The sequence below is a fragment of the Clinocottus analis genome, unplaced genomic scaffold (genome assembly GCF_023055335.1).
Source record: "Clinocottus analis isolate CAN_PGR_092001 unplaced genomic scaffold, fCliAna1.0.p SCAF_2, whole genome shotgun sequence".
In the NCBI taxonomy this organism is placed as follows: domain Eukaryota; kingdom Metazoa; phylum Chordata; class Actinopteri; order Perciformes; family Cottidae; genus Clinocottus; species Clinocottus analis.
In genome coordinates this window covers 3,172,178-3,198,474 of record NW_027175931.1, presented here as the reverse complement: position 1 = coordinate 3,198,474, position 26,297 = coordinate 3,172,178, and the positions used below count along the sequence as shown (strand labels likewise).

Sequence of the window (26,297 nt, the reverse complement as noted above, 5' to 3'; positions counted from 1 at the left end):
ACCACATCTCTGCAAAAACAGAAAAGGGAAGACATAGAGAGAGAGCGAGAGACACCGCTGGCTAATGGGTTTCCCACAGGGCCATCGCTTACCGCAACTCTCAGTAAAAAAGTGCAGCGCCACAGGGGAGCAGCTATTAGGAAACCTCAGTCTTCATTCTGCTAACAAGACCGTGTAAGTAGTTCTGCCTCTTACGAGGAATAAAATAATCATAGTGACGAGCGCCTGTCAGGACTAAAAAACGATCCGCTCGCAATAGCTGAAGCTTTTCATCAGCGTGCTTTGAAGCTGACGGCCTCTGAACTCACTGACTGTCTACAAGTCTACAAGATTCATATCAATGTACCGGACTGCATTTTAAACTGGATTAAAAGGTGAGCGCGGTGGAATAATGACATTTATTATCATTTATTTTTCCATTGGTTTGCAGTACTCTTTTGGTTTTGTGCGGTCGTGGTTTGGATGAACTCACGGACATCGTGCATCTTTTTTTCTGACTGAACACGAGAGATCTGGTCTCAGGCTCCCTTTTGTTTAACCGTAGGGGTTCCACAGGGTTCTTTACCGGGGCCACTACTATTTCTAAATCTTCCTCAACAATGGTTTCACCCTCACATTTGAGGGATATCATTGTTATGCAGATGATACGACGCTTCATACGCTCGGCTCTTCTCCAGCTCGAGCCACATCTATCGATTATAATCTGCCTTTAATGGTCTTCAAACGTGTTCTGGATGCAGATAAGATAAGATGTGATTTAATCTTCAGAACCCGTGATTCTATCTGATATTTCCCTGCAGTCCTTACATATAATAATACTGAAAATTGAATTTGCTTAATCTTATGGATGTCTGGGAATTGAGTGAGATTGTAGGTGGCAAAAAAATGTGGTTCAGACATGTGTTTGTCTCAATGTGCAATCAAGTGAAAAAACACAAAGGAAATCAATGGAGCACAGAATTATTTGGGTAAAAAAGGTCACGATCCTCCTCTCCTCTGGATTTGCTGTGTTATCAAACTCTTAATTGGCCAGTTTTGAGAAACTTGACATCTGTTTTGAACCCTTACCCCTCCTTCTGTTGATGATATTTAAAGCGACTGCAATAAGCTTTAGTTTACGGCAATGTTTAAATAGCCAATCATTTCCATTTATGGCCCAAAAATACCCACCTATGTGTTTGTAGACATTAAGCTGCTGCATGGTTCACTTATTAAAAGTCCATTAAGAAACAATAAACAATTCATGAGGATACAAAGAAACACGTGAGGAAGTGAACACAGAGAAACAAAGCCACACGCAAAGGATGCGAGAACAAAATACAACGCAGTACGGTGAATCACGAGCAGCTATACGGCGCTTTTGATCTGAACACATGAATATTCTTGTGGGTTGACGTAAAAAAAAACTCAACCTGATGAAGATTGATTTGTTTTTATAGGAGTTTCCAACCGGAGAATATTTAATCTCCGAAGCTTAAATGGATCAGAATCCATGATCATCCATTTTAGTGTAGGAGTCGAGACGCACGTGAGCGCCCACGGACGTATACACCTGACACACACACACACACACACACACACACACACACACACACACACACACACACACACACACACACACACACACACACACACACACACACACACACGCAGGACAATACCAACGTTCTCTAGCTGTCAATGCGGTTAGAGCATTAAAATGCTGGTCCAGTAAGCAATCCATCCACTCAGGCATGCATCGATTCCTTCATTCCCTCATCCAGTCACTCTTAACTTCATTGGTCCATATGTTCACCCAACCAACCCTTCGGTAATGTGATTTGCTCCGGCTTCAACGCGGACCTTCAATCTCCCGCTGCCTTTACCTCCATCTTGTTAACCCCTCTGTCAATCCCTCTCGCTGAAACTAAGCAGCTGTTGAACAGTTTTCCATGACTTTGAATCCGCCATGTTGCTGTATAGACTCCTCTTTAGATGTGATACGTGTGTGTGTGTGACACGTGTGTGTGTGTGTGTGTGTGTGCGTGTGTGTACACATCTTATGCATTTACAGTAACACATGAACATTCTTCAGACTTGTACGCTGTGTTTATGTTGCAGTTACGGGCTGTTTGAACGTCCCTCATCTCATTGTATTAATTGTTTTCATTAGCAGGTGTGAGCCGTCTGTCATACAACATATGCGTGTGTGTGTGTATGTGTGTGTGTGTGCGTCAGAAGCGGAGTGGGCATGCTTGTTTTTCAGCGACACATCTGTCAGACGTGTGGAGTTTCAAGCCGTCTTCTCTCCCCCGCGGTATTAAAAGAGGAGAACCGGATCGGGGGCCTGAAGGAAAATTGAATGAACACTCAGCTCAGAGATGTAACACAACACACAAGAGGGGAAACTGCCGGCTGCCACCTCGAGGTGATTGTTTTTTTTTTGCACCAATCAAAAGTGAGCTGAAATATATATTCTATTTCTTTTAAAAACACAAGGGTTTTTATCATGTTGATGAAAAACTGGGAGATCTAGGTCACATTTAGTCCATGCAAAATGTATTTGCATTGGAAATTATGACTAAATAAACATGATTTGTGGGAGTTGGAGGCTGCTGGCCAAACAGGCAGCAGAAATGTTAAACTCAAACAGACAAATGTAGATCTTGTTTTTTTGTTTTCATCCACAAGGTGTGATTCAAATAAAAGTTTTGATCATAAGTTATTTACTTACTTCTGGTCTTTCTTTTTCTTTCCACTAAAACACAGGGTCTTAAAATGTTCAATAGTGTTTTGATATTGATGCAAACGAACCTTCGGCAACACCAGTTATAAATACAACGTTATTTTTAACATCACTCTTCCCGTAGTTCAGTCAGTCAGACAGTTTGAGAGTGAGTTTTATCATGTTTTCAGTTTTATTACTGGGGATATTTTTGTTTTAGACATTTGCATTGTGCCTTTAAATTTCTAAAGTTTAATTATACTACTTTCATGCTGACTTCACCTTAATACTAACAAGCATCATTCCAATTAACTCTATTCTACTGTCTTTTATCTTGTGGCCAAGCGAGACGACCCCTGTAACTACAGTATGATCTGAAAAGATTGTACAGGATGTATTTTTCATACCTTTTTTATTACTGAGTGCCATAATAAACACAGATGTTTCTGCTGCTCATACTGTTTCGGGAGACTCTTGTCCGTCCTTGTCGTCTATTTCCTGACTCCTAGGTCAGGTCAGGTTAATCCGGTGTGCGTCAAAAACGTGCGTACAGCGACACTCAGCGGCGGACACGGTGAACAGCAACTGCCTGTGTAAACGCAAAAGCGCGACATTTGTCCCTTGCGACTCTTCGTTGAACACCGCTGTCATGTCAGCCCCCTTCATGGTAGGTTACCCTTCGCATTTCGACTTATTATTACACTTCAGACAATATTTAACGATATAACACTTGTAAATACCAAACTACATGCTCGGTATGACGTCAGACGGCATGCTAATTTCAAGCTATGTGTCTCTATCTGGTAATGAACGTCAATATCCGCCTGACTGAATGCAACGTTAATGGAGTTCATACAGCTAACAGCGGTGTTGTCATCAGGGCGTACATTAATGTTTTCACAAACACCTCGTGTCTATTTTAGTGTATTTACCAGACAACCCAATATCTCTCTCTCTTCGCAGGCTCTGCGCAGATGTTGCCAGCGGTCGGCTCACCTCGGCGTGGCCGTCCGACCGTGCAGCTCCAGCTCAGTGTCCTCGCTTCCTCTTCACAAGAGGGTCCTCCTCTTCCTCACCCAGCGGTTCTATGACGTAGAGATGCTCCTGAACTGGGGGTCTATGCAGAAGAGGAAGAGGACTCACAACAGGAACGCGTAAGAAGCCATGCTTTGGTTTGTTTTGGGCTGTCTTGATTCAGTGCTGTTACGTATGTTTTTCCCAAAGTTCAACAGGCCAGCATGATATTATTCAACATGCAATATTTACATCAGCAGCACGCGATCATATGTAGTAGATGGTGGTGTGCAACATGTTGCAGTAAAATAATGAATAATGCTGTCGAAAAAAATCATTTTACACAGGTTTTTAAGCAATAAAAAGGAAAATGTGCTCGTACTCCTGAGAGTTTCCCCCCAAAACTAGAAAAACCTTCAGCCTGACCGCGACCTATCTACTGCTGAAGGACAAAAAAAAACTCTGACACAGGTTTTCATGGAGTCTTTAAGGGAGACTACATTTACTCAAGTTTGAAAAACTTTCTAATCTGTCTCTAAAACCTGTATTTTGTTTCGGCTGAGTGTCCACTGTTGGCTCACGTGTTTTAACTACAGTTCATGTAACATTTCACGACAAGATTTTGTATTTGTTATCTGTTTTATTATGTTACATAACGGCTTGGTATCAAAAGGAAATGTTGTCATATTTATGATTATGTATTTCTAGCGTACATCGCTACACTTCTATTATCCGGCTCACAAAGTGAACCTGTGAAGCTTTAAAAAACCAAAACCCCGTTTTCCTCTCGCTCTACGTATTGAAACGGTGTCATTCATCCTCTAGTAAAGATATAATTCTTTAGTTTGTGACAGGGTGCTTTAAGTCTGCTTTAGATGCAGCTTGTCAGCTTCCTGGAGATATTTAACAATCACTGATTGTTCTTCCTGTCTGTCACAGTTATTACGGCTACACTCGGGAGTTCTACGGCGCAGACCTTGCGTCCGCGTATTATATCCTGAGTCTGAAGGGAGGATTTAGGTAAGTGCCCTGTCAAAAGTTGCCATAGTGGCCTCCTCAAAGGCTTGGTTTCTGTACGAAGCCTTGACATGTTTAATGTGCCTCCATATAAAACAGAGAAAAGCTGAAGACCTTTACATTATAAAGAAGTTGTTTGGAGTTTGAGCTTCAATAAAACTACCAAATAACCAATTATTACAACATTTTGTTTACTTCTCAGATCTTCCTGTTTGCTATCGGCTGGTTCTCAGACTCTTTATTTGCATTTAATGAACATTTAAATAGATTGTTTGGCCTCGTCCCTTTCCCTAGCGTTTATCATATTACCTTTTTTTTCTTATTTTTTTACAGCGTCAGTGTGTAGTTGTAATATTTATGCATGTAATCTGAAATAACGCAGCGGAGATAACAATGTAATACCCAGTTGTCATGTGATCGTCTGCGTTGTGCCGTCAGGTACGCCGGCCAGTCCGAGTGGTTCCTTACAGACCGGAGGGGCAAATTCAACTGGGCCTTCTTGGACCATAAAGATACGCCCCTGGAGGAAGTGAACATGAGCCACACAATCATTAACTACAGGGGACTGGTGAACCTGGGTAAGGAACATGATATTTTCCTTCACTGCAACCTCCCTTTTCTATCTGTCTTACTCTGTGCTGGTGGACCATTTTAAAAATATTCATCGTGCACGTCCATCTGCTTTCGTCCTCTCTCAGAGGGGCAGAAATCTCTGCGGACTCTGTCAGTACGCGGATGCTCCGAAGTGGACGACTGGTTCCTGGCCAGGCTCCACGTGTTCGAGGACTCTCTGGAGGAGCTGGACATCTCTCACTGTCCTCGCATCACTACAGGCGGCCTGGCGGCTCTCAGGAATCTCAAGTAAGTGTCCAAACTCTGACAACGAGTTGGTGTTTTTTAAATGGTACATTTGTATTAAGCTCCTCCCTCTCTGTGTATGTGTGTTGTAGGGGGTTGCGGCGTCTGGATGTGTCGTCCCTCCCTGGGATCTCGAATCCCGGGTTGCTGGTTATCCTGCTGGAAGAGATGTTGCCTCAGTGCCATGTCGTCGCTACTGGCTACGACCACAGCCTGAGGCAAGAGGGAGAAGGGGAGATAGAAGGGCACATGCAAGGGCCGAGGTAGGGAGCAGGCCAGGACGGGACGAGAGACTGCGTTCGGAAAGAAGGAGTCCTCTGAGAGAGCTTCGCCTGTCGGAGCAAAGAGACATGTCGAGAAAACACCTTGCAGCAATTCAACCATCGCAGCTCTTTAGCCGGTTCGGACCAATTTGGTCGTCGCAGATAAAGTCCGGGCTATTTTTCAACAGACGTCGATGCCAGTCGACGTAAGAAGCGAAAAAAGTTTGATTTCCGAGTTCAGAATTCCCATGAAGATTCCTGTTTGCTTTAGCCCCGCCTCCCAGCCTTGTTCTCGGACTCATTCACATAAACAGACGATGGATATATCTTAGATTTTTGGCTATTGGAGCATTTTCAACTTTTTGGACCGTATGATTTCAATAAAAGCTAATTATGTGTCCGGACAGGGAAGTGTGTTTCTCTTTTAAAAATATATATCCACTGAGTTACAGACGTTCCTTTTCTAAAGTAAGTCTATTGGACCTGGAGGTGCCAACATTTGGCCACTTTACAAAATTAAAATTTCAAGCAGTTTTTCAGTTATTGACTCATATTTGATATTTGGACACTTAGACATGCAAAAAAAGCAAAACAAAACACAATAGGTGTGGAAGAATAATGTACTACTCTTGTTTGTTGGCTCATTTTGCTTTGTGATATAAAATACAACACGTCATCACAGTCTGCTTCACATTTATGACGCAAATGCAAAATCAACTCTTTTTCAAGCCAATGTGTTCATGGTTTTATTTGCTGAAATGTAAATGTACAGAATAAAGATTCTTATTTGAAAAATGGTTATTGCAAATGTACTTGTTTTTCACCGAGGAATTCACGAGTCGTGTTTGACGACTAACGTCTCAGCGTGTCTGCATGTATGTTCTAATCTTCCCAGTGGAGGCTTATGTATGAAAACTAAAGCCCATAATCCAGTATGAGCCTTGTACCACAGCGCTGTCAGACCTCACACTGGGACGAAGACACCAGTAAGACTGGGAGACAAAAGCGGATGGGGATGAAGAGGTCACGTCAGTACGTAGAGGTGTCATCTGCAATGGTTCCCAGTTTGGATGTGAACAGTTTATTTTATTAACTCATTTTACTTCCCACCTCATGTTGAGTAGTTTGCTGTTGCGAGTTGTCAATTATCATGTCATACTTGCTGTGTTATATATATATTTGCGACGTCATCAGCGGTAGGAACCAATTGCAGTCGTGGGAACTGGGTCACGAGGAACACGGACCGTAATTGTGACGGACAACAACAAGGAGGTTCAGCCGAGTGCTCGCTGTAGTAGCTAGCCAGCTAGCTGCCGGGGTCGTAACTTCGTGAAATCTGGAATTTAAAAAGACTTGTCATCCGGACCCTCGTGGTTGAAGGGTCTCAGTAGACGTTTAGATGTCTGATGCACCGGGTAGGAAGTCCGATTAGTGAATTAAATCAAAACTAGTGCTGCTGCACGGCGGTAGCTAGGTTAGCTAGCTAGGTACATGGCGTTACGCGGAGAAACGTTTGATGGGTTTTAACGTGGATTTTTCCATTTGTCTTTTGTAGAGCTTCCTAAAGAAGAGCCAGAAGAAAGGGAGGAGGAGATTACACCTGAACCAGACGTGAGGAAACGCATTTCAACTGCTGTCGCGTTTCGGCATAGACCCAGTAATGTTAGACATCGTTTAATGCCATTAAAACGTCATATGCTGTGTTTGAATACACTCGCCACGTTGATAATACACTTGTTTTACCATACAGTTAATTTGTTTACCATATTTTTGTTACTGTAAATCTTATGTTGCTATTTTAAAATGATGTCTCGTGTAATTGCATTAGTTTTTGTTTTTTTTCATTGTCATGCACCTTTTCACCGAGTAAAACTCATCGTGTGTGTATCGTACTCGGTAATAAACAGTTGTGATTATGATTTTTGCAGGATCAGTCCGACGACAGCAGCGGGGAAGAGGCAGCAGACAACACAGAGAGTATGTGTGGAGAACAATGGCACATCTGGCACATGCGGAAGTGGTGCAAACTACTTCAATAGAAAGTTATACAGTTCAGTTAATCTGGCACATTATTACACTCTAATGGGATGTGTCTCATACATCATTTATGTATTTTGTAGATGTGCTGCGTACATTCATTTATTGTTCATGAATAATTATTGATTTGTATCTGCATACACAGTGTCGTGTGTACTCTTGAATGCATCGCCACCTGGTTCTCCTCTTGTGTGTTTCTCCCAGTGGACTTCCTGCGCAACCTCTTCTCCAGCACCCTCGGCCTCGGCTCGCCAGACAAAGTTCTGGACGAGCTGACCCTGGACGGAGTGGCGCAATACATAAAGAGCGGCAAATGTGAGTCTCCGCCTGCTTCAAGTCGGCTTGTCCCGTTGACGGCCGAGTGTCGTGTGTTTGTTTACTGCTTTACCAGCCGGTTATCATAACTTGTTTATTTATTCATCTCTGCATCCTCTCAGGTAAAAACATCATCTGCATGGTCGGAGCTGGAATATCCACATGTGAGTGTCTCAAAGTGTCAAACTACTTTCCGGCAGTTGTTGTTTTGTTTGCTTTTCATATTTGATCAACATCATTTCCGCCCACAGCGGCTGGGATCCCTGATTTTCGCTCACCAGAAACCGGCCTGTACGCAAACTTGCAAAAATATAACCTGCCTTACCCGGAGGCCATTTTCCAGATAGATTACTTTAAGGTGTGTGTGGACGATTACTTTGCTTGACAGTTTTGACAAATGATTAGAAATACTATTGGAACCTTTATTATATCTATATTTACGTATGAAAGATTTAGAGAAGAAGTCTGTTATACAACCTATAATTAGAAACAAAAATACACGTGTACAGTCATCTGGAGAGGATCCTGCTTCATGACTTGATGCTTACTTACTCTACTCTTCACCCGTTGATACAGTAAAATGTAATCTGTGCCTCTATTTTTCTCAGAAACATCCAGAGCCTTTCTTTGCCTTGGCTAAGGAGCTTTACCCAGGACAGTTTAAGGTATAAAAAAAAACCACACAATAAAAACAAGCTTGTTGCTGCCTTTTAGGTCTCATATTGAGTGTTGAAAACTATGAAATAAAGTGTTTTCTATTCAGGCTTAAAATGTTATACTTGTGGTTGATTTCTTTTTAATGTTTTATCTTTCTTTAGCCGACTATCTGTCACTACTTCATGAAGCTGCTGAAGGACAAGGGGCACCTGAGACGCTGCTACACACAGGTGAGAAAGAGTCTCCTCTTCTTACATCGAATCTTTCTGCTCTCGCGTCGACGTTCATGTACGTTCGTCCGTTCAGAACATCGACACCCTGGAGCGCGTGGCCGGGCTCGGGGGGGAGGATCTGATTGAAGCTCACGGGACGTTCTTCACGTCGCACTGCGTGAGCTTCAGTTGCCGCCAGCAGTACAACCTGGACTGGATGAGAGGTGCCGTATGACTTTTTGTTCAGAGAGCTCAGGGTCGTTGAGTCGTCGTGATTTTTTTTTAACGTCCTTCTCTTGATTTCGCAGATAAAATATTTTCTGAAGACATTCCTCGATGTGACAAGTGCAGCAGTTTAGTGAAGCCAGGTGAGTGGATCTTCTCTTTACTTCACGAACATGGCTGCGTGATAATTGTGTCCCTCGTTATCTCAGCATCTCTGTGTCCCTTGCTCCTTTTCCCTCCCCAGATATCGTCTTCTTCGGAGAGAGTTTGCCCGTTCGGTTCTTCACGTCAATGAAGATGGTGAGCACGCGGTGGAGGTTTTTTGCGTGCATGTTTTGAAGGGAATGTTTTGAAGATGTAACCCCTCTTCCTTTACCCGCCAGGACTTTCCTCGCTGTGATCTCCTCCTCATCATGGGGACGTCGCTTCAGGTCCAACCGTTTGCCGGGCTCGTCGGCAGGTACTGCAGATCCATACGTCATATTCTTGACCACAGACACTGCTGCAGTACGAATCTGTCCGTGTGCTGTCGTCCATCTGCCAGAGAAACTCTTCCAGGCTCCATTTCAGATGTATTCCTTGTTGCGCCCACTCGCCCACATGGTGGAACTTCTCGTCGATACATACAAGTCACTAGTTTTTTCTCTCCTGTGTCTCTCTTGCCATTTAGAGTTTCAAAAGGTTGCCCCCGTCTGCTCATTAACATGGAGAAGGCGGGCCAGGTGAGACTCCGTCCGTCCACCAGCAGCTTCCTGCCTACATCCGCACTCTCTTCTGTCATCGATGTATTTCCTGGACTCTTTGTGCAGCGCCGTTTGTTTCTGTGTGCAGGCCGATCCTCTGTTCGGGTTGCTGGGTTTCGGAGGCGGGATGGACTTTGACTCCGACAAGGCGTACAGGTGATGCACGGACGCTGCGGCCGCTTCTCCTCTGCAACTGTTTTACCATCGTGTCTTTTTTTGGTCTTCCCGTTGCAACTTGCATCTGACACCTGAATCTGATCAAATACGCTATATCAGATAATTTCTGGAAAGAATAGAGATGGAAATGTTTTTTAGGATTGATCAACTGAACCAAAGTAATCAGTAATAATCGATATATTAAACATTTGTATGTATTGTTGGCATTAGTTTGCAGCATGCAGTTTATCTTTTTCACCACCAGAGGGTGCCAACGCTGCGTCAATGATCATTTAGTGAGATGCTGAGTTTGTGCTTCACTACATTTCTGCTGTATTCATTGTTTAGCTTAATATTTGATGTAGTTAGTCAGTACCTCACTTACTCATTAATCACTCAATAGTCATCCTTGTCAAACATTGCTGCTCATTCTCGATACCAACGAGAAACTGCCGAGTCGGAGGAGTATGTTGTCATGTTGGAATCTGCGCCAATGCTGGAACTGATGAAGTTGCATGGAGCCGTGTCCAGGTTTCAACATGCTGTCCTTTTCTTTCCCTTCTCTCCAGAGATGTCGCTTACATCAGCACGTGTGACGACGGCTGTCTGGCTCTCGCTGAGCTGTTGGGATGGAAGGCAAGTTACGCAATCACTCGTCATAGATCCTCTGCTCATTTTTAGGGTTGTACTTTTTTTTGTGTGTGTTTGAGTCCAAGATATTTGTCACCGAACAGTGATTCTGAGGACAAATGACCTCGGACCGTCGTGATCACTTCAGTCAGGAAGTAATTAGGCCAATATTAAAATATGGGCTCATTAGTGTTTACTGATCTAATTCTTGAGGGTGTGCATCTGTTGTTTTTTGGTTGCTGGGCCTCTCATTTCCTCTCTGATTGCATTCTTCTCCTTTTTAATTTATTACTTTCAGCTCCCACCACAAACTGAATTTCCGTACAGATGCACAGCGTCGTTAAAGCTTCATTCAATAGTTTCTTCTTTGACTCCTCCCCCTCTTAAGTACACGTGAGAAGATCCAGCTGCTGTTAAATTAACTAACTGATCATTTTAAGGATTGATCCTCGTCTGTTCTTGAGCACCAAACCGAACTGCATGTGTCGACGGAATAAATCAAAACCAGCAGCCTGCTCACATGTCGGCTATCTCAGTATTGTCAACTCCATGTAGGATTAAATAAATAGTTCAATAAAGTTCATCTACAGGGTTCATACGGTCAATGAATAACCTGGAAAAAGGTTATTTACAGGCCTGGAAAAGTCTATAAAATATTATACGATTCCCAAAAGTGTAGTAAAAGTCGTGTAAATGTGTTATAATCATGTGTTCTCTCATTCATTTGTGTCATTTAAGGTATACTGTATGCTTTGAATCCTCATTGTTAGTTTAACTACTACATTTTATCACTTTTTACTGTTTACTCACACATTAAACTACATGTTTGCTCATGGACATTTGGTTTAAAGTTATAAAAATGTGGTTAAAAGTCATGACAATGTGGTTAAAATGCATGGAAATTTAGTTAGAAGTCATACAAATGTGGTTTAAAGTCATGGAAATCCATTGGTCAAAACATGTATGAACCCTGCACCTATCAGCACGTTGTACTTATTTAGTTTAATATTCAACAACTGAATCGTAAAAACCTCAATTTCATTTTTTTACAGGGCGCTACGTGCTGCAGCAATGTTTTCCTTGTCCTCATTGTGTGTGGTTGCCAGGCGATTCGTCACGCTGAATCCCCCCTCTTTGTTTTTTCCCTCCCCCCCCCTCTCCTCGCAGGCGGAGCTGGAGGAGCTGGTGAAGCAGGAGCACGCCAAGATCGACCTCCAGGACGCCAAAGAGAAGGCCGGCGAGCGCAAAGCAGCCGCCACGGCCGAGGAGAGCGCTGCTGCGGCGCAGCCCGAGGAAGAGGAGGAGTGACTCATCCCAAAGCTCCCTTTCATAAAGGATCAGGAGGAGGATGAGGAGGATGATGATGATACCAGGGTTTTTTTTTTTTGTTTGGAAGTGAAGCTTCAACGGGTGTCGCGCTCCCATTTGTACACAAGCGGACATTTCATTCTTCTGACTCGCTCCGGACATCTCTGTGTTTTATGCCTCTTGTTTATTGTTCATATCGGTTATTTGCACCTTAATCTGCTATATCTTATTTTTCTTTTGCACTAGCTTACATCGGTCTCGGCTGTATATTTCTTTCTGCAGCTTTCCTCGCGGCGTAGTTTGAAGTATAGCGGCACATGAACGCATCTCAAGGATTTTAATATCTGCTAACCCCTCCCCTCCCCCGAGCTGTAAGAGCACGACTTCCTGTGTCGTCTCCACGCTAGTGAGCCCAACAGAGCCACCTCAACCCCTCCTGCTCTCCTCGGAGTCGTGTGATTTCAGCTCCAGCTCTCAGAAAAGATAACCACGTCAGAAGATAGTGTGTATTTCTAAGCCCCGCCCCCTCCCACAGCTGGCATCTGCCGGGTCGTGACCCCTCGAAGTCATCGAACGTGTCACAGGCTGAACTTCCTGACAGGAGAGACGAGGTAGTTGTGAATATAACTTGGTTACGTGGAACTTTTAAAAATGTTTTAAGCGAGCAGTGTTTTTCATGTTAATCACCACTTCCCCATTCAGACTGATTCCTATCATTTCTGCTCACGCGACGCTTGTGACATCATCTTCATCTCATCTTCATCTCATGGAGCAACAGACATAACTCTGCAGGCAGGACTGGAGTTGATTCTGCTTTTTACATCCCTCTGGGGAGAGTTTAAGTGCTGCAGAAACACAAGAAAGGTAAAAAAAAAAAAAAAAAGATACAAAATACATAAATAAGGTGTAATTAAGTAGTTTTATAGGAAACTATTTGGGGTATCTATAAAAAAAAAGCATGAATTGTTGCATCATAAATAATTACATCACCATCTGTACGCTCTGAGTGAAACCAATACAAGAATCTTGCAATAAATTTGACCTTTGTAAAGCTGAAACATGTTTGTTGAGACAACTCATTGCACCTTTTCATGATGAACTGCCCCACTATGTTCCTTCAGTGATTAAAACATAACAAACAAGCTGGTCTACAGCTCCAAAAGTGTAATTCTTCAGGCCCCTGGAGGTTATGAGAAGTCATGCTGGTCATCGCCGCTGTGCAGGAAACAGCGAGTGCGTGCAGAAAGAAGGCAGCGAGTCTTTTCCTGCAGAGGCACCGCCGCGCTGACCAACAAGTAACACCTCCACGTGCGGTTTCCGTGAGAGGAGGCGGGGGTCTGTCGGACGTCCAGAACCCTCCCTCCCCCCGTCCCCGCTCGATAACATCTTCTGCGTGTCTCTCTCGCCTTTTTTGCGTCCGTGTGCACGTTTCAGATCAAACTAATGTACAATCTGTAGCAGCAAGAGTTGTGACAACGCAGTTGAAACACTGTCAGACGGGCATGTGTTGCTCTTCCACAGTTCACACAGTGTCTGTTCACTGCTCTCAGAGCAGGTTAACCACACACAGATCTGAAGAGTGGAGGGAGGGGGGGTGAAGGAGGTGTCGTGATGGAGCATCAGCTCAACAGTTTCACTTGAACTGAAAGTTCATTAAATGCCAGCAGCGTGTGCAGGAGACAGATTCACGCGGCAGCCGCACGACGGATCCTTAAATATTGAAGATATTCTGCACATTAGACCTTCTTGAGGATGTGTTTCTGAGGAGGATGTGAGCTTCCTATTTTCATTTTTTGTTGAGCTCTTAAGCAACATCTTGCAGAAAGGAAGAAGATTGCAACATGCAGAGAAATGTGCTCATAGCAGAGGAGAGAAGACGCATGCACCAACTGAACTAGTCCAACACGTGTGAGTATCAACCGTTTTCACACCACAATAAGCTTTTAAGTGTTTTCTATAAGAGTGTGTGTGTGATTATTGAACATGTATGTTCAAAAAAACGGCAAATCTTATGTGAAATACCACCAGAAAAAGGTAAAAAACCTTGATTTTTCTCTCACTCCTCAGGCATGAAGGCGTCAGCAGCTCCATCGATCCTCGTGCCGGCTTGAGACCGGTCCTCTGTGCACAGACGCGTCCGTATGTCGGGGTCGGTCCACGGTTCAGTCACCGGGACGACGGCCATCCCGTGGAGGAGCAGCATCAGCAGGAGGCGGAGCCGGCTGACGCTGCTGGAGCAGCTGAGGGGCTGCCAGGAGGCCTGGTGCCCCGCGGCCCCCTGGGACAGAGAGGAGGCCCACGCCGCCATCTGTGGGACGCCTGCCGGGGTGAGCCGCGAATATCCACCAAATATCCACCTTTTTTATTATTTATTGTGGCTTTAAAGGTTCAGAGTGAGGGCGACTCGCATCTGAGAGCGTTTGAAAATGTAATATTCATACAAAATAATTAACCAGGGAATGAAATATATGTATATATAATATATCTTGTCCGCCAGCGATAAGTTATTTAACAATAATGAATAATTCTCCAGGTTTTTAGTTTTTTCTGGGGGAAAAAAAGCCTCCATGCTGGTTATGTTTTCATCACAATGCAATTAATCCCAGAGTTTTGGATGTTTCCCAAAGCACACAGTGTTAATATTGGGAACAAAAATCCCAAATATAGTATATATATATATATATATATATATATATATATATATATATATATATATATATATATATATATATACATATATATGATCTAATCGGCTGACTTAAAATCTCCATCATCTCCACGCTTCCCTGAAGCGCTGCGAGCCGGCCTCTGTCCCGTCTATATGACTTAAAATAGTTCCCTTTTTGCTACGCGATTCACCTCGTAACACAACGACCTCTTTGTGTGTTCTGTTTTTTTTGGGGGGGGGGGGCCTGAATGCAGAAGTGATGTTAAATAAAGAAAAAAAGGTTTGTCATTTCTCCAGGAAATGACAAATTACCAAAGTGATGCATGGGCAGCAAACGGAGGATGTGAGTAGGGTCAGAAAGTAAGAAGAGTTTGAAAGAGTGACATGCAAATAGACAACCACGCATGCAAACCTCTGACTGGAAGCAGCGAAAGGTGTCGACCCGTTAAGCTGTGAGTACGAGCGCATGGAGCGAGGAGAGGATGTGTTTTACTGCGTGAAACAAATCAAATCTACTGGAGGATTTCTTTCCCGAAATGCTGACCGGAAAATGTTCATTTCTGCTTAAATGTTTTCCAGTTCTTCTTCTTCTTCTTCTTCTTCTTCTTCTTCTTCTCTCCGTCAGGCGCTTGTTGCTCAAAGTGTTGCGACGACTCGCAGTGAAGCTCGTCTCTATTTCTGTGCACACTGACAGCCACTTCCTGTGTGTGTGTGTGTGTGTGTGTGTGTGTGTGTGTGTGTGTGTGTGTGTGTGTGTTTGAGAACCCCTGCATTCAGTTGTGGTGTATAACCACCTGACTGAGATGTTGCTTTGTTTTATCCTAAAGTTATTTATTTGTGTGTTTTATATTAAGTTCAATGTGATCAGACTCGTTGTGTCCACGCACAGAATGTTTTTAATGTCTTTAGGAGGAATAGAAATGAATATTTTAAGACTAAAAGCAAGTCATTCCTTTGTGTTTTTATCATAAGTAGTAATAACCGCCTCATCAAAACTCTTTCATGAAGTCGGGTTGAAGTTGGCGACTCACTGATGCATCGTCTTGATTCAAATGTTGCTGAACTCTGATTGGTGCAACGACATCACCGACGTCCGCTTCGTCTAACCGAGCCCCGCCCACTTCAAGTGACGAGACAGCAGAACGGATTTTAAATATTTTGTGGGGGAAAAAACAACACTTTTTTTCCAATCTATATGAGTAGCCTTTAACGAGTAAGAGGAATCATTCTGAACATAAATGCAGACAGACAATTATTGCTTTTGTTAGTCTTGAGGAGAGAAACCCTCCATGAGAAAACACCCAGAGGAAGTCGACGGATTCTGAAAGCAAGAAGACAAAAATCAAACCCTTTTTCTTTGCGTCTAATGAGCTAGAATGCTAACTTTTGCTAATTAGAGTTTAATGACCGTTAAAATCGAGGTAAACGATATTAGTTTTGCAGATATTTGGTCTCAAGCACGTGCAAATTGAAAAGAAATGTTGTTGCTGAGTTATGTCATGCCATAAAGATGCTTATCAGTGATGTCAGAACCAGGAAGAGCCTCAGCTTCAGTCCAGGTCGACTTACTGGGAAGCTCTCGGTTGTGTCACCTGTTTTTTTATTAGATGCAACTGTCATAAGGAAGGAAGACGTCCTGCAGGGACAAACTCTAACTGAGACTGTCTCAGTGTGTGTGTGTGTGTGTGTGCGTGTGTGTGTGTGTGTGTGTGTGTGTGTGTGTTTGGAGAAGGAACAACTGTAACGCAGCAGAGCCGATTTACCTCATTAACCGGCCTCCACATCAGCTGAACTTGTGGGCAAGCGGCTCTGCAGCACTTTCTGTGTGAAGCTCGGTGAAGTTTCCTGTTACCTCGACGGCCAGTGACCATGAAGTCAATTTAGTCATAAAAACTCTGACGTGTTGAGTCACACAAATCCATCCTGCTGTCTGTCACCACCTCGTGTGAGCATTTCACATTAAAAAAAAACTGCCAGGCGAGCTTCTACGACGGCTAACTACTGAAGTGACTCACTGCGTGTGTGTGTGTGTGTGTGTGTGTGTGTGTGTGTGTGTGTGTGTGTGTGTTTCCCTCCAGAGTTTCCTGGTTGTGCGTGACTCCGGCCTGCTGTGTGTGTCTGCTGGAGGACAGAATGGAGCGGTTGTTGATTACAGCATCAACAGCACAGGCACAGGTATGGACCAAGTATGCCAATGTGTACTTCTTTCTCTCTTTGTGTGTGTGTGTCCCCAAAAAAATCCCCACGCATGTGTGACTCCTACTTTATAAATGATTAAATCAGCTGCAACGGAGCGATCAGACGGATGAACAGCGACTCGGTAACGTCACAAGTTGTGCGATGTTCTGTGTGCATGGCTGACGCACGCGAGCGTGAGAACGGGTTAGCGGTTACCTCATCGGACGAGCTCTCGAAATTCAAATACTGGTTCCTCAACCTGAGCTGCTGTGCTGCGTTGTTGCCGCTTCAAAGCTTCAAAGCTTCAAAGCTAGAGAGACAAAAAAGTGACCGCTAAAAAAAAAAAAAGAAACCTGCTGCTCGGCAGCGGAAACCACAACGCTATCAGAAAATAAGACTCTGCGGCTGATGTGAAAGATATAATTCATGAAATGGACACTTTGTCTTATCTTAGCCCTCCCCCCCTCCACTCCCCCTCCTCATTCTTCCTGTTTAAACCTTCGTTGTGTTTCCAGGAATGTATTTTTCGACATAAAAAAAAAAAAAAACGAGTCTAACAGCCTCCTCTTTCTTTGTGACTCGTCAGTCTTCCAGCTGTCTGAGTCTCGTCTGTCGTTCTCTGACTTGGCTCAGCTCGTGTTCTTCTACTCTCTGACCAGGTGAGAAGCCGCCGCCGCCTGCTTTTTATTCATTTAACTTTGTCGTGTGCGATCGAACTCGGGCTCCACACATGGCTGAGTATCTCTGTGTTTTCTTGTATTTCGGTGTTTGATTGTAATCCCACGTCATCTCTTCCCCCACTGTGTGTGTCAGGGACGTGTTGGCCGTCTGCCTCTCCATCCCTCGCTGGATCTACAGCGTGACGGAGACGACCAGAGATCGTCTCTCTGAACTTGAACCCAGTGAGTCTCGAACAGCAAACCAGAAACCAGAAAGATGTTGGTTTGTTTGTCTCATTCGTACTCCCTCCCTCCTGCAGACACTTGGCTCTGCACCCCGACTGACCAACCCGCTGAGGAAATGACCGGGAGGGAGCCAGGCGACGTGATGTGCTCCATACAGGTACACCTGTACTATCCATGTGTGTGTAAAAGAACAAAGGATTCCAACTGCTTCCTTATTTCCTTGCGTTTGTGAGCCAGGCAGCATGTGTGTCGAGGCCTGAAAGCTGCATGAATCAATGTTTCTAACTCAAGAATCAAAATAATCAAATAGTTATGGGTAATATGAAGCCCCTCAGAGTGACAAACACACATGAATTCAGCAGCTTTGTCGTCACCGACTAGCTAGCGGCTAGCTTAGCCTCTCGGCTACACGCTGCAGCATTTAGCCGCTGAAGAGACAGATGACTTATGAGTTGGTGGAGACGCAAAACTCAGCTAAAAGTAGAAATCGTTGGACCGGGTGGCAAGAAAGATGACGACTGGATGCTTAGTTGGCACTTGTTTCCTCACTCCTTAGCGATATCAACTTCATAAAGTGATTTTATATATATATATATATATTTATATATAAATGTTGCGCTTCTAGCTCGTTGCCGCTGCCCCCTAGTGGGCAGAAAATCAGTTTCTACCACTTCAAAGAAGAGGTTGGAAAGCCTTTTTTTAGGGGAGCAGTGTGTCATATCCGTCCTATTTCTTCACTGTGTGTGTGTGTGTGTGTGTGTGTGTGTGTGTGTGTGTGTGTGTGTGTGTGTGTGTGTGTGTGTGTGTGTGTGTGTGTGTGTTTCCTCAGCTGACGTCCACCAACGGCGCCCTGTGCGTCATCAACCCGCTCTACCTTCACGAACACGGAGACGACTGGCTGACCCGCCGGACCGCGCGGACGCCGCCCGGCTGCAGCCGGGAGCGCCGCCTCAGCACCACCCGAGCGTGGGCGGGGTCCGGGCTGCAGAGCAAACGGACCATCTCGTTGGATTGGGAACCCTCCGCCGCCGCCGGCGGCGTGCAGAGCTCCGGTGAGGGGACTTGGTTTAGCACATGAAACTTGCGAGATATCAAAACGTGTATGCGCCGTCTGCATGGCTAAAATGAACTGACCCAGTCGGGTGTTTGTTCATCACTCACGTGTTCCAGGTCTCATCAGAGCCATGTCTGCCGATTCCCCACCAGCCGCTCCAGACGGCGTGGTTCTCAGGAGGCCCAGCCGAGACTCCAACCCTCCTGACAGAGCGAGCGCGGGGAGCCTTCCTCCGTCGACTCCCTCGACTCCCTCCACCCCCCGAAGCTCAATCGCCTCGTTTGAGCTGCAGGCCCACGGCGGCCCGGCGCCCCAGTCCCCTCACAGGGTCTCCTGGATCGAGGACGGCGTCTGGCTGCCTCCGCCCGGCAGGGCCTCCTCCCTGCTCCACCCGCCGCTCGAGCTGGACTCGCTGTCCGTCAGCAGCATCGAGGAGGAGCCTGACTCCCCGGCGGCGAGCCCCACCCTGCACCACCCGTGCACGCAGCGGCTGGCCGACAAGGTCATCCACCGGCTGTCGGCGGTGGGCCAGGCGCTCGGCGGGCTGGTGAGCCAGCGGAAGCGGCTGCTCAACCGCGTGCAGGAGCTGAGCGAGCGGAGGGGCGCGGCGTTCGCCGAGGCCGCCAGGGGGTTCGTGGACGCCACGCTGAGGGGCGGCGCCGATCCCGGCGGGGTCACCGGGTCGGAGTTCCTGCAGGAGGTGAGGGCGCAGCTGTCGTCGCTGAAGGAGACGCTGTTGGACTACCAGGAAATCCAGGCGCTGCTGGACGCCATCGCCGACATGAACGACTTGGAGATCGGTGAGTGAGCTGGAAAAAAAAAGGCACATTTCAATGACGCGTCCCGACAGAACGCCTCGTTTTCAAAGCGTACCGTCCGACCCCCGCAGACTCCCTGGTGGAGCTCTCCCTCCACAAGGTGGCCCTGAAGCCCGTCGCCGAACACCTCTACTCCTGCGTTCACGTCTCCCGGACGAACGACCGCAGCTTGGAGCGTCTCCAGAGGAACATGCGCGTGCTGGAGAAGAACGGCGTGGAGGAGCTGGGCGGCTCGCCGGGCGTCGGGGTCCCCGACGCCGTGGCGCTGGAGCGCATCCAGCAGAAGTGGACGAGTATGCACGAGGCCTACTCCCCCAACAAGAAGGTCCACATCCTGCTCAAAGTCTGCAAGATCATCTACCACAGCATGAGCGCCAACGCCAGCTCAGGTAGGATTTCACTTATTGCAGTCACTTTAATTTGTTGATTCAATTCCCCCTGTAAATTCACGCTCTCCTCTCCTGCAGGTACGGCGTTCGGGGCGGATGACTTCCTGCCCTGCCTCACCTGGGTGCTGCTCCGTAGCGACGTGGTCACCTTGCACCTGGACACAGACTACATGATGGAGCTGCTGGACCCCACGCAGCTGCAGGGAGAAGGTGAGGCCGACTGTGAGGCCGATGCACGAGCTGCAGACGTGATGAGAGTGGAGATGTACACGTGTCAGTAAGGAAGACTTTCTCACGGAGAGATGAGTTGTTACTAAATCCTCTTCCAGGAGCCGTTGTGACTGAACTCGCCGGCTCGAAATATTACAACAGATTCTGGATGACGCTTCACAGAAATGTTTTAATAATAAGCCGGTTCCTGCAGCTGGGTTTGCATGATCAGGTGTTTCACAACTCCTAAAACACATAAATGTCTCCATGTTTAAGATTAGATAACATAAGATAATCCTTTATTAGTCCCTCAGTGGGGAAATTACAGGATTACAGCAGCACTGCTCACAAGTAAATACAGATAAACATCAAGTAATATAAATAAACAGTAGAACGGTAGTAAAACAAAATTAAAAATTAACAGTAAGAAGAATATTAAATATACAGATGGAATAAAAATGTGGATAAAAGTACTTGAACACACTTAAAAATATGTATAAAAGTAATTAGACATACTTTTAATGTGTATAAAATAACTTGAACATATTTAAAAATGTGTATAAAAGTACTTGAACACACTTAAAAATGTGTATGAAAGTACTTAAACTTCCTTAAAATGTGCATAAATGTAATTTAACATACTTAAAATGTGTATAAAAGTACTTGAACGTACATAAAATGTGTATAAACGTACTTGAAAATACTTAAAAACGTGTATAAAAGTACTTGAAAAATGTGTTTGCTGAATTGCAAAAGAACTTTTTAGGCCCTAAACTTTGCGATCGTGATGTGCTCGTTCAGTTCAAAGTGTTTTTTTCCTCTGACTTTACGTATTTCGCTGCTGGTTAATCACCGTCATCAGTCTCAGAGCGTCTCCTCTTCTGCGTCCCCTCATGTCAAACAGGTGGCTACTACCTGACGACCCTCTACGCCTCTCTTTACTACATCAGCAGCTTCCGGCCGCGGCTGGCCGCCCGCCAGCTGAGCGTGGAGGCCCAGCACTCCCTCAACCAGTGGCACCGCCGGCGCACGCTGCACTGCGAGCAGTCGCGCCGCAGCCGGAGCCGCCGGACCGTCCGCAGGCCGGCGTGCCGGGCCGAGGGGGCGACGGACGGCGAGGGCCGGGAGGAAAGGGGGAGGGAGAAAGACGACGACGCCGTGACGGAGAGGGAGGAGGCGGGAAGAGGGCGGGCGGGGCCGAGGGCGTCCTCTCAGGCGTCGGACGCCATCGAGACGACGAGGAGCGAGCGGGAAGATGGAGAGACTCTGTGCACGGAGGGAGAAGAGGAGCGCAGGTGATCGTGGAGGAGAGGAGGTGCTGAAGGGTCCTCAGTGGCAGGTTTGGTCCTGCTGAGATTCCTCTTCTACGGAGACCAAAGAAAGATTTTTACTGATGTCATCAACACACCGGGGCCGCCGCAGTCATGGAAATTCAGTCGGGATTTCCTTCCAGAGGTCATAGTGTTAGTTAAAACAAACCTTTTCTTTACAAAGTACTTCAGATATTCGTCCTCTTCAGGACACAATCTTTCAGAAGGAGCCTCAAAGTCATAGTTTTATTGTAAAGATATCAAAGTGTTAATATATTTATATGGGAACAAATCAAAGTTAAATGTTTGGAGGCTATTCGGTTTTGTACGGCGCAGCATGAGTTGTATTTTTTTTTTTTAATATATATATATATATATATATATATTCTCTCCTGAAACTAATGCAATGTTTTGTAAATATTAACATGAAAGTAATAAATGTGATAGAAAAGAGGACATTATTGAAACTAATGATGTTTTGGTTCCCTCTTAACACCGTTTCCAGCAGCAGCCTTGTCTCATGTATTATTATTATTGTTATTATTGAAAAAGGTCATTTTATTAGTTGTTAAATGAGCAAACAAAGCCAACAGGTTCTCTTGAACGTCCCGTCAACCACGAAAAGGCAAAGTCCTCACCTGCAGCGGAACGCAGTGAAACGTTCAGCAGCTAAACATCAGGAGTTGAAATGAAAGACAGTGATTATTGGAATTATCGGAGTGGCACAAAAAAAGGCGAAATTATGAGATAAAAGTCATAGTTATGAGATAAATTTAAACATAGTAAAGTAGATAGACTTTTAATTATGACTTTTATCTCAAATTTTTGACATTTTATCTCATAATAATGACTTTATTATCTCATAATTAGGACTTTTCATCTTATAATTTATCTCATAATTTTTTATCTCATAATTATGGCTTCTGTTGTTATGGCCTTTATGGCGGAATGACCTCACACACACACACACACACACACACACACACACACACACTATATTATCTTCTTTGTAGCTTCAGCTCTCTTGCAAGAAACTGAACATTAATTCTTAATTCTTACACTAACCCTTCCGGCCACCAGAGGGCGCCGCTGCGCCTCCTGTGAGTCTTTAGCGGTTACAGTTGGCAGAACAGTCACAAGGTTTGATTTTTAATCCATGGAATAAAGTTTCTGCGTCCTGCATTTGCACTTTTGGGATATAATAAGTAGAAAACAATGTTAAATCTTCTACTATGCTAACGATCACTAGCATGTTTTGTGTGTTTAAGGCGATCAGAATAAAAGCGGAAGTGGCGAGTGTCGCAGACGAAGTGCGTCGAGGCCCCGAGAGGGCTGAACGCAGGAGAGGAAGATGAAGATGAGGGGACTCGAGAGGAACATTGACGGACAACAGTTGGACGTTAAGCGGAGCTGAACGAGAGGTTGAGACACTTAAAGGTTCCTTAAGGGATCAAATCTGCAATGACAAAGAATTTTAAGGAGAAGTGACCGGAAGTGAAGTCAAAGCAATGAAGCTGAAAGGAAGAGGAAGAAAGTTGTAGTTCAATCACTTACAGTCAGCACATTGTTTATATTTTTTTTAATATATTTAAATATTTTAAATATTTTTTAAATTGCCTGCTCTTTTTTTCGTACATTTTCTTTTCTTTTTTAACTTGGTTTTTTTCTTGCAGAATATCAAACACCAGAGGAGTCGAACAGTTAAAGTTCAAGCACAGTTGTAAAATAGATAAAGGAGTTGCTCACAGTGACACAAACAGGAGTTCAGGATGTAAATCAACAATAATTTACCGCCATTTCATCTATTGTTTTTCATTTATTAGTTTGCATTCTGTCGACTTCAGCGATATTACGTCATTATTTTTATTTATTCATGTTTACATCACTGTGTATTTAACAGCTTGTGAAATCAAATATTAACAAAATAGATAATGCATGCACATACATCAAGCCATAAACACATGTAAATAGTTATACAGTGGGCCTCTTATGTAAATGCACACACACACTCTCACACACACTCTCACACACACACACACACTCTCACTCAGCGCATATGGAACTGTATCATCGCTGCATTCTAAATGACCGAGCCAATCAAATTTGCCTAATGAGACATCTGGCATTCTGCCTGCATGTGGATGTCAAACCTAGAAACAGCTGGGCCTTTATGCACGCACACACACAGACACACACACATACACACACAGACACTCTTTTTTCCTTTCTCCTCTCACACTTTATCAGATCTTGTGGAAGAATGAGAGAGAAACACTGTGATACGTGATGGATCACACATTTATTGGACACACACACACTAACACACACACACACACACACACACACAGAATTCAGGGGCGCACTGAGGATGGAGTTGTGGTCAGGACTGTGCGGCCGGTGCAGAGTGTCGCACACTCGCTCTCCCACGCGCAGTTCTTTTACACATGTGATGTATTATGCATACACGAGTGTGTGTAACGCACTCACCGCGGTCATAAATTAGATATATGGAGGTGGCGGCGGAGGAGGCCGTGGCGGAGGAGGAAGAGGAGGAAGAGGAGGTGGAGGGGGTGCTCGGCAAGGAGTGTGTGTGTGTGTGTGTTTGTGTGCATGCGAAATGAGGAGAGGCGGAAGGGGGTTTGTGGGGTGGGGTGTGTGTGGGGGGGCACAGATGGCTGAGGCCTGAGGCATTTGAGGTACTGCAGCTAAACATGGAGACTGCAGCACACACAAACACACACACACACACACGCGGGCAGGAGATTAAGTGTTGGGGGGCTGCTCACATACACAAACACATCAACACACTGCAGGAGCAGACATAAGAGACGGGGAGACGATTCAGTGGCATCATTTCCTCAGCGTCCATACGAGAAACACAGTGAAGCTCGAGAAGGAGGAGAAAGTACACAACTTCTGTGGTGGATAGAAGTAAATTTAACATGTATTGAAGTAGAACACGTTCGACAAACGTTGTGCTTTTTGCTGCACTGCATTCTCAGACTATGCAGATACATTCAGCTCTATATGTACCAAATAACACGGGACAATATCTGAGAGAAAAAGCTCTCACAGAAGCCATTTCTCTAAATGATGCTCCTTTTTTTCAGCATAATAAAACATACAATATGTCACCATCTTTGGATTGAAGTAAAACACACGCTTCTCTACTTTCTCCACCTTTTTATTTCCTGCATGAGTCGTCACAAACGCGCGACCATTGTTGTCGTTTTGTACTAACAAAATGAGCTTGTGCGTCACGTGAACGTGTCCCCTTCCTCTTGCCGTATTCCAGCGACTCGGTTGTTAACGTTATCTCACATTGTGCCGTAAACTCTGAACTCTTCCGGTGCGTTTCCTCCGTCGCTTAAAGTGTCTTTTGTCTTCCCGGCGGCCTCCGTCACGTCCCGTTCACACACTGCAACACAATAAAACTTTCACTTTCTACCCCCCTGGTCCTCTCTCTCTCTCTCTCTCTCTCTCTCTCTCCACTGCATTCCCCCATCCCTTTCTCTTTCCCTCCCCTCCCTCCCCTCCCTCTCTCCCACTTGTCTGAACTCTGACAGGTGTGTAATTGAATGATTAATGACCGGCCACATCCACCCTTCCTCCTCCTCCTCTTCCTTTTCCCTCAAACACACACTATATGCTAAAATGGAAAATGTACATATTTATGCACACACACATATTCATGCACATGCACATTTTCAAATCACACACACACACACGTGCATTCATTTTGCCAAACAAATTCAAGGCGGCGTGGATTCTCCAGACGATGGAGCCGTTACAAAGAGAGCAAGCGTGAACATTATGCTGCACTGTGCAAGAGACGAGCCCTTTTTTTGTGTGTTTTTTTTTTAAATGACACTGTTGTCATTTATACAAAGCATTTTCAACTTGCGGGAAAAATACATTTCCCACAAAAGAAGTATCTTTAAGATTTTTTTTTAAGGTGCATTTCTGTTGCACACAAACAATGCACTGAGTGCACGTGAACACATCCAGGCTCTTCCTCCTCTTCCTCTTCCTCCTCTATTTGTCAACACGCAGGCAGATTTTATGCAGCGTAATTCCAGCGTCTAATGGAGTCCGTGTTGGCGAAGGAGGGGGTAGGCTGTCAATCTATCTGAACCAATAACACGCCGGGGCCGTGGCTGTGAATGATGGAGCGCGAGAAGAGGCCTGAACGCTGATGTGTGAATAAAGTATGTGGATTTTTCTCTCCTTCTTCCTGCTGCTCCGTGCTGCAGAACATCAGGACATCAGGATATCGGAGGATTCAGGACTCAAGTAGCTGGAGAGGAAGAGGGAAATAAACGGGGTCCTTGCGGGAACACAAAGAGACTGATTGTGGTTTTCTTGAGGCCGGTTACTGATAACTGCTGACTCGTGAACGTGAGCGCTTTGCTGAACCGATTTCCACCGAATCCACATGAGTGAAAAGTGATGTGAATTATGACTTCCCAGATCGAGCTTCATTTTTGTAGCTTCAGGGTCATATTATCACTTTACACTGGTGCCTTGGCACAATGGAGCCTCGTTATGAAGAGAGCTGAGACTGTTCTGCAACTTTTGATGTAACACATGAGTATGTTTCTCATATGCAAGAGCCTGCAAAAAGAG

General features: G+C 45.0%; 3 protein-coding genes across 4 annotated transcripts; all 3 read left to right on the top strand.

Annotated features, from left to right (window-relative positions):
- Window positions 1–3,332: 3,332 nt before the first annotated feature.
- On the top strand, window positions 3,333–6,258 carry dmac2 (distal membrane arm assembly component 2). Of its 2 annotated transcripts, XM_068585314.1 has the most exons (6): window positions 3,333–3,371; window positions 3,668–3,858; window positions 4,658–4,738; window positions 5,174–5,313; window positions 5,434–5,596; window positions 5,686–6,258. In XM_068585314.1, the coding sequence occupies exons 1-6, from the start codon at window positions 3,354–3,356 to the stop codon at window positions 5,858–5,860; spliced, it is 768 nt and encodes a 255-aa protein (XP_068441415.1). In that variant the 5' UTR covers window positions 3,333–3,353; the 3' UTR covers window positions 5,861–6,258. The 2 variants fall into 2 exon arrangements, with proteins under 2 accessions (XP_068441415.1, XP_068441416.1); XM_068585315.1 differs by lacking the exon at window positions 4,658–4,738.
- An 860-nt stretch (window positions 6,259–7,118) lies between these two features.
- sirt2 (sirtuin 2 (silent mating type information regulation 2, homolog) 2 (S. cerevisiae)) lies at window positions 7,119–13,197 on the top strand. The gene is made up of 16 exons (XM_068585801.1): window positions 7,119–7,271; window positions 7,412–7,467; window positions 7,785–7,833; window positions 8,098–8,208; window positions 8,331–8,372; window positions 8,460–8,566; window positions 8,817–8,873; window positions 9,027–9,095; window positions 9,172–9,301; window positions 9,386–9,445; window positions 9,547–9,602; window positions 9,686–9,762; window positions 9,973–10,024; window positions 10,134–10,201; window positions 10,771–10,837; window positions 11,999–13,197. Exons 1-16 carry the CDS (start codon window positions 7,256–7,258, stop codon window positions 12,137–12,139), a joined length of 1,158 nt encoding a protein of 385 aa, XP_068441902.1. The 5' UTR covers window positions 7,119–7,255; the 3' UTR covers window positions 12,140–13,197.
- Window positions 13,198–14,208: 1,011 nt separating this feature from the next.
- rinl (Ras and Rab interactor-like) lies at window positions 14,209–21,660 on the top strand. Its single transcript, XM_068585846.1, has 11 exons — window positions 14,209–14,216; window positions 14,271–14,466; window positions 16,886–16,982; window positions 17,572–17,644; window positions 17,799–17,887; window positions 17,965–18,047; window positions 18,720–18,942; window positions 19,061–19,744; window positions 19,834–20,151; window positions 20,230–20,361; window positions 21,266–21,660. Exons 1-11 carry the CDS (start codon window positions 14,209–14,211, stop codon window positions 21,658–21,660), a joined length of 2,298 nt encoding a protein of 765 aa, XP_068441947.1.
- The last annotated feature ends 4,637 nt before the right edge of the window (window positions 21,661–26,297 follow it).

Coding starts and splice junctions, on each gene's coding strand:
- dmac2 (XM_068585314.1), top strand. Junction 3,859..4,657: donor AGGACTCACAACAGGAACGC/GTAAGAAGCCAT, acceptor TGTCTGTCACAG/TTATTACGGCTACACTCGGG. Junction 5,597..5,685: donor GCGGCTCTCAGGAATCTCAA/GTAAGTGTCCAA, acceptor TGTGTGTTGTAG/GGGGTTGCGGCGTCTGGATG.
- sirt2 (XM_068585801.1), top strand. Junction 7,834..8,097: donor GGCAGCAGACAACACAGAGA/GTATGTGTGGAG, acceptor TGTTTCTCCCAG/TGGACTTCCTGCGCAACCTC. Junction 8,209..8,330: donor ATACATAAAGAGCGGCAAAT/GTGAGTCTCCGC, acceptor GCATCCTCTCAG/GTAAAAACATCATCTGCATG.
- rinl (XM_068585846.1), top strand. Junction 17,645..17,798: donor TTCTTCTACTCTCTGACCAG/GTGAGAAGCCGC, acceptor TGTGTGTGTCAG/GGACGTGTTGGCCGTCTGCC. Junction 20,362..21,265: donor CACGCAGCTGCAGGGAGAAG/GTGAGGCCGACT, acceptor CATGTCAAACAG/GTGGCTACTACCTGACGACC.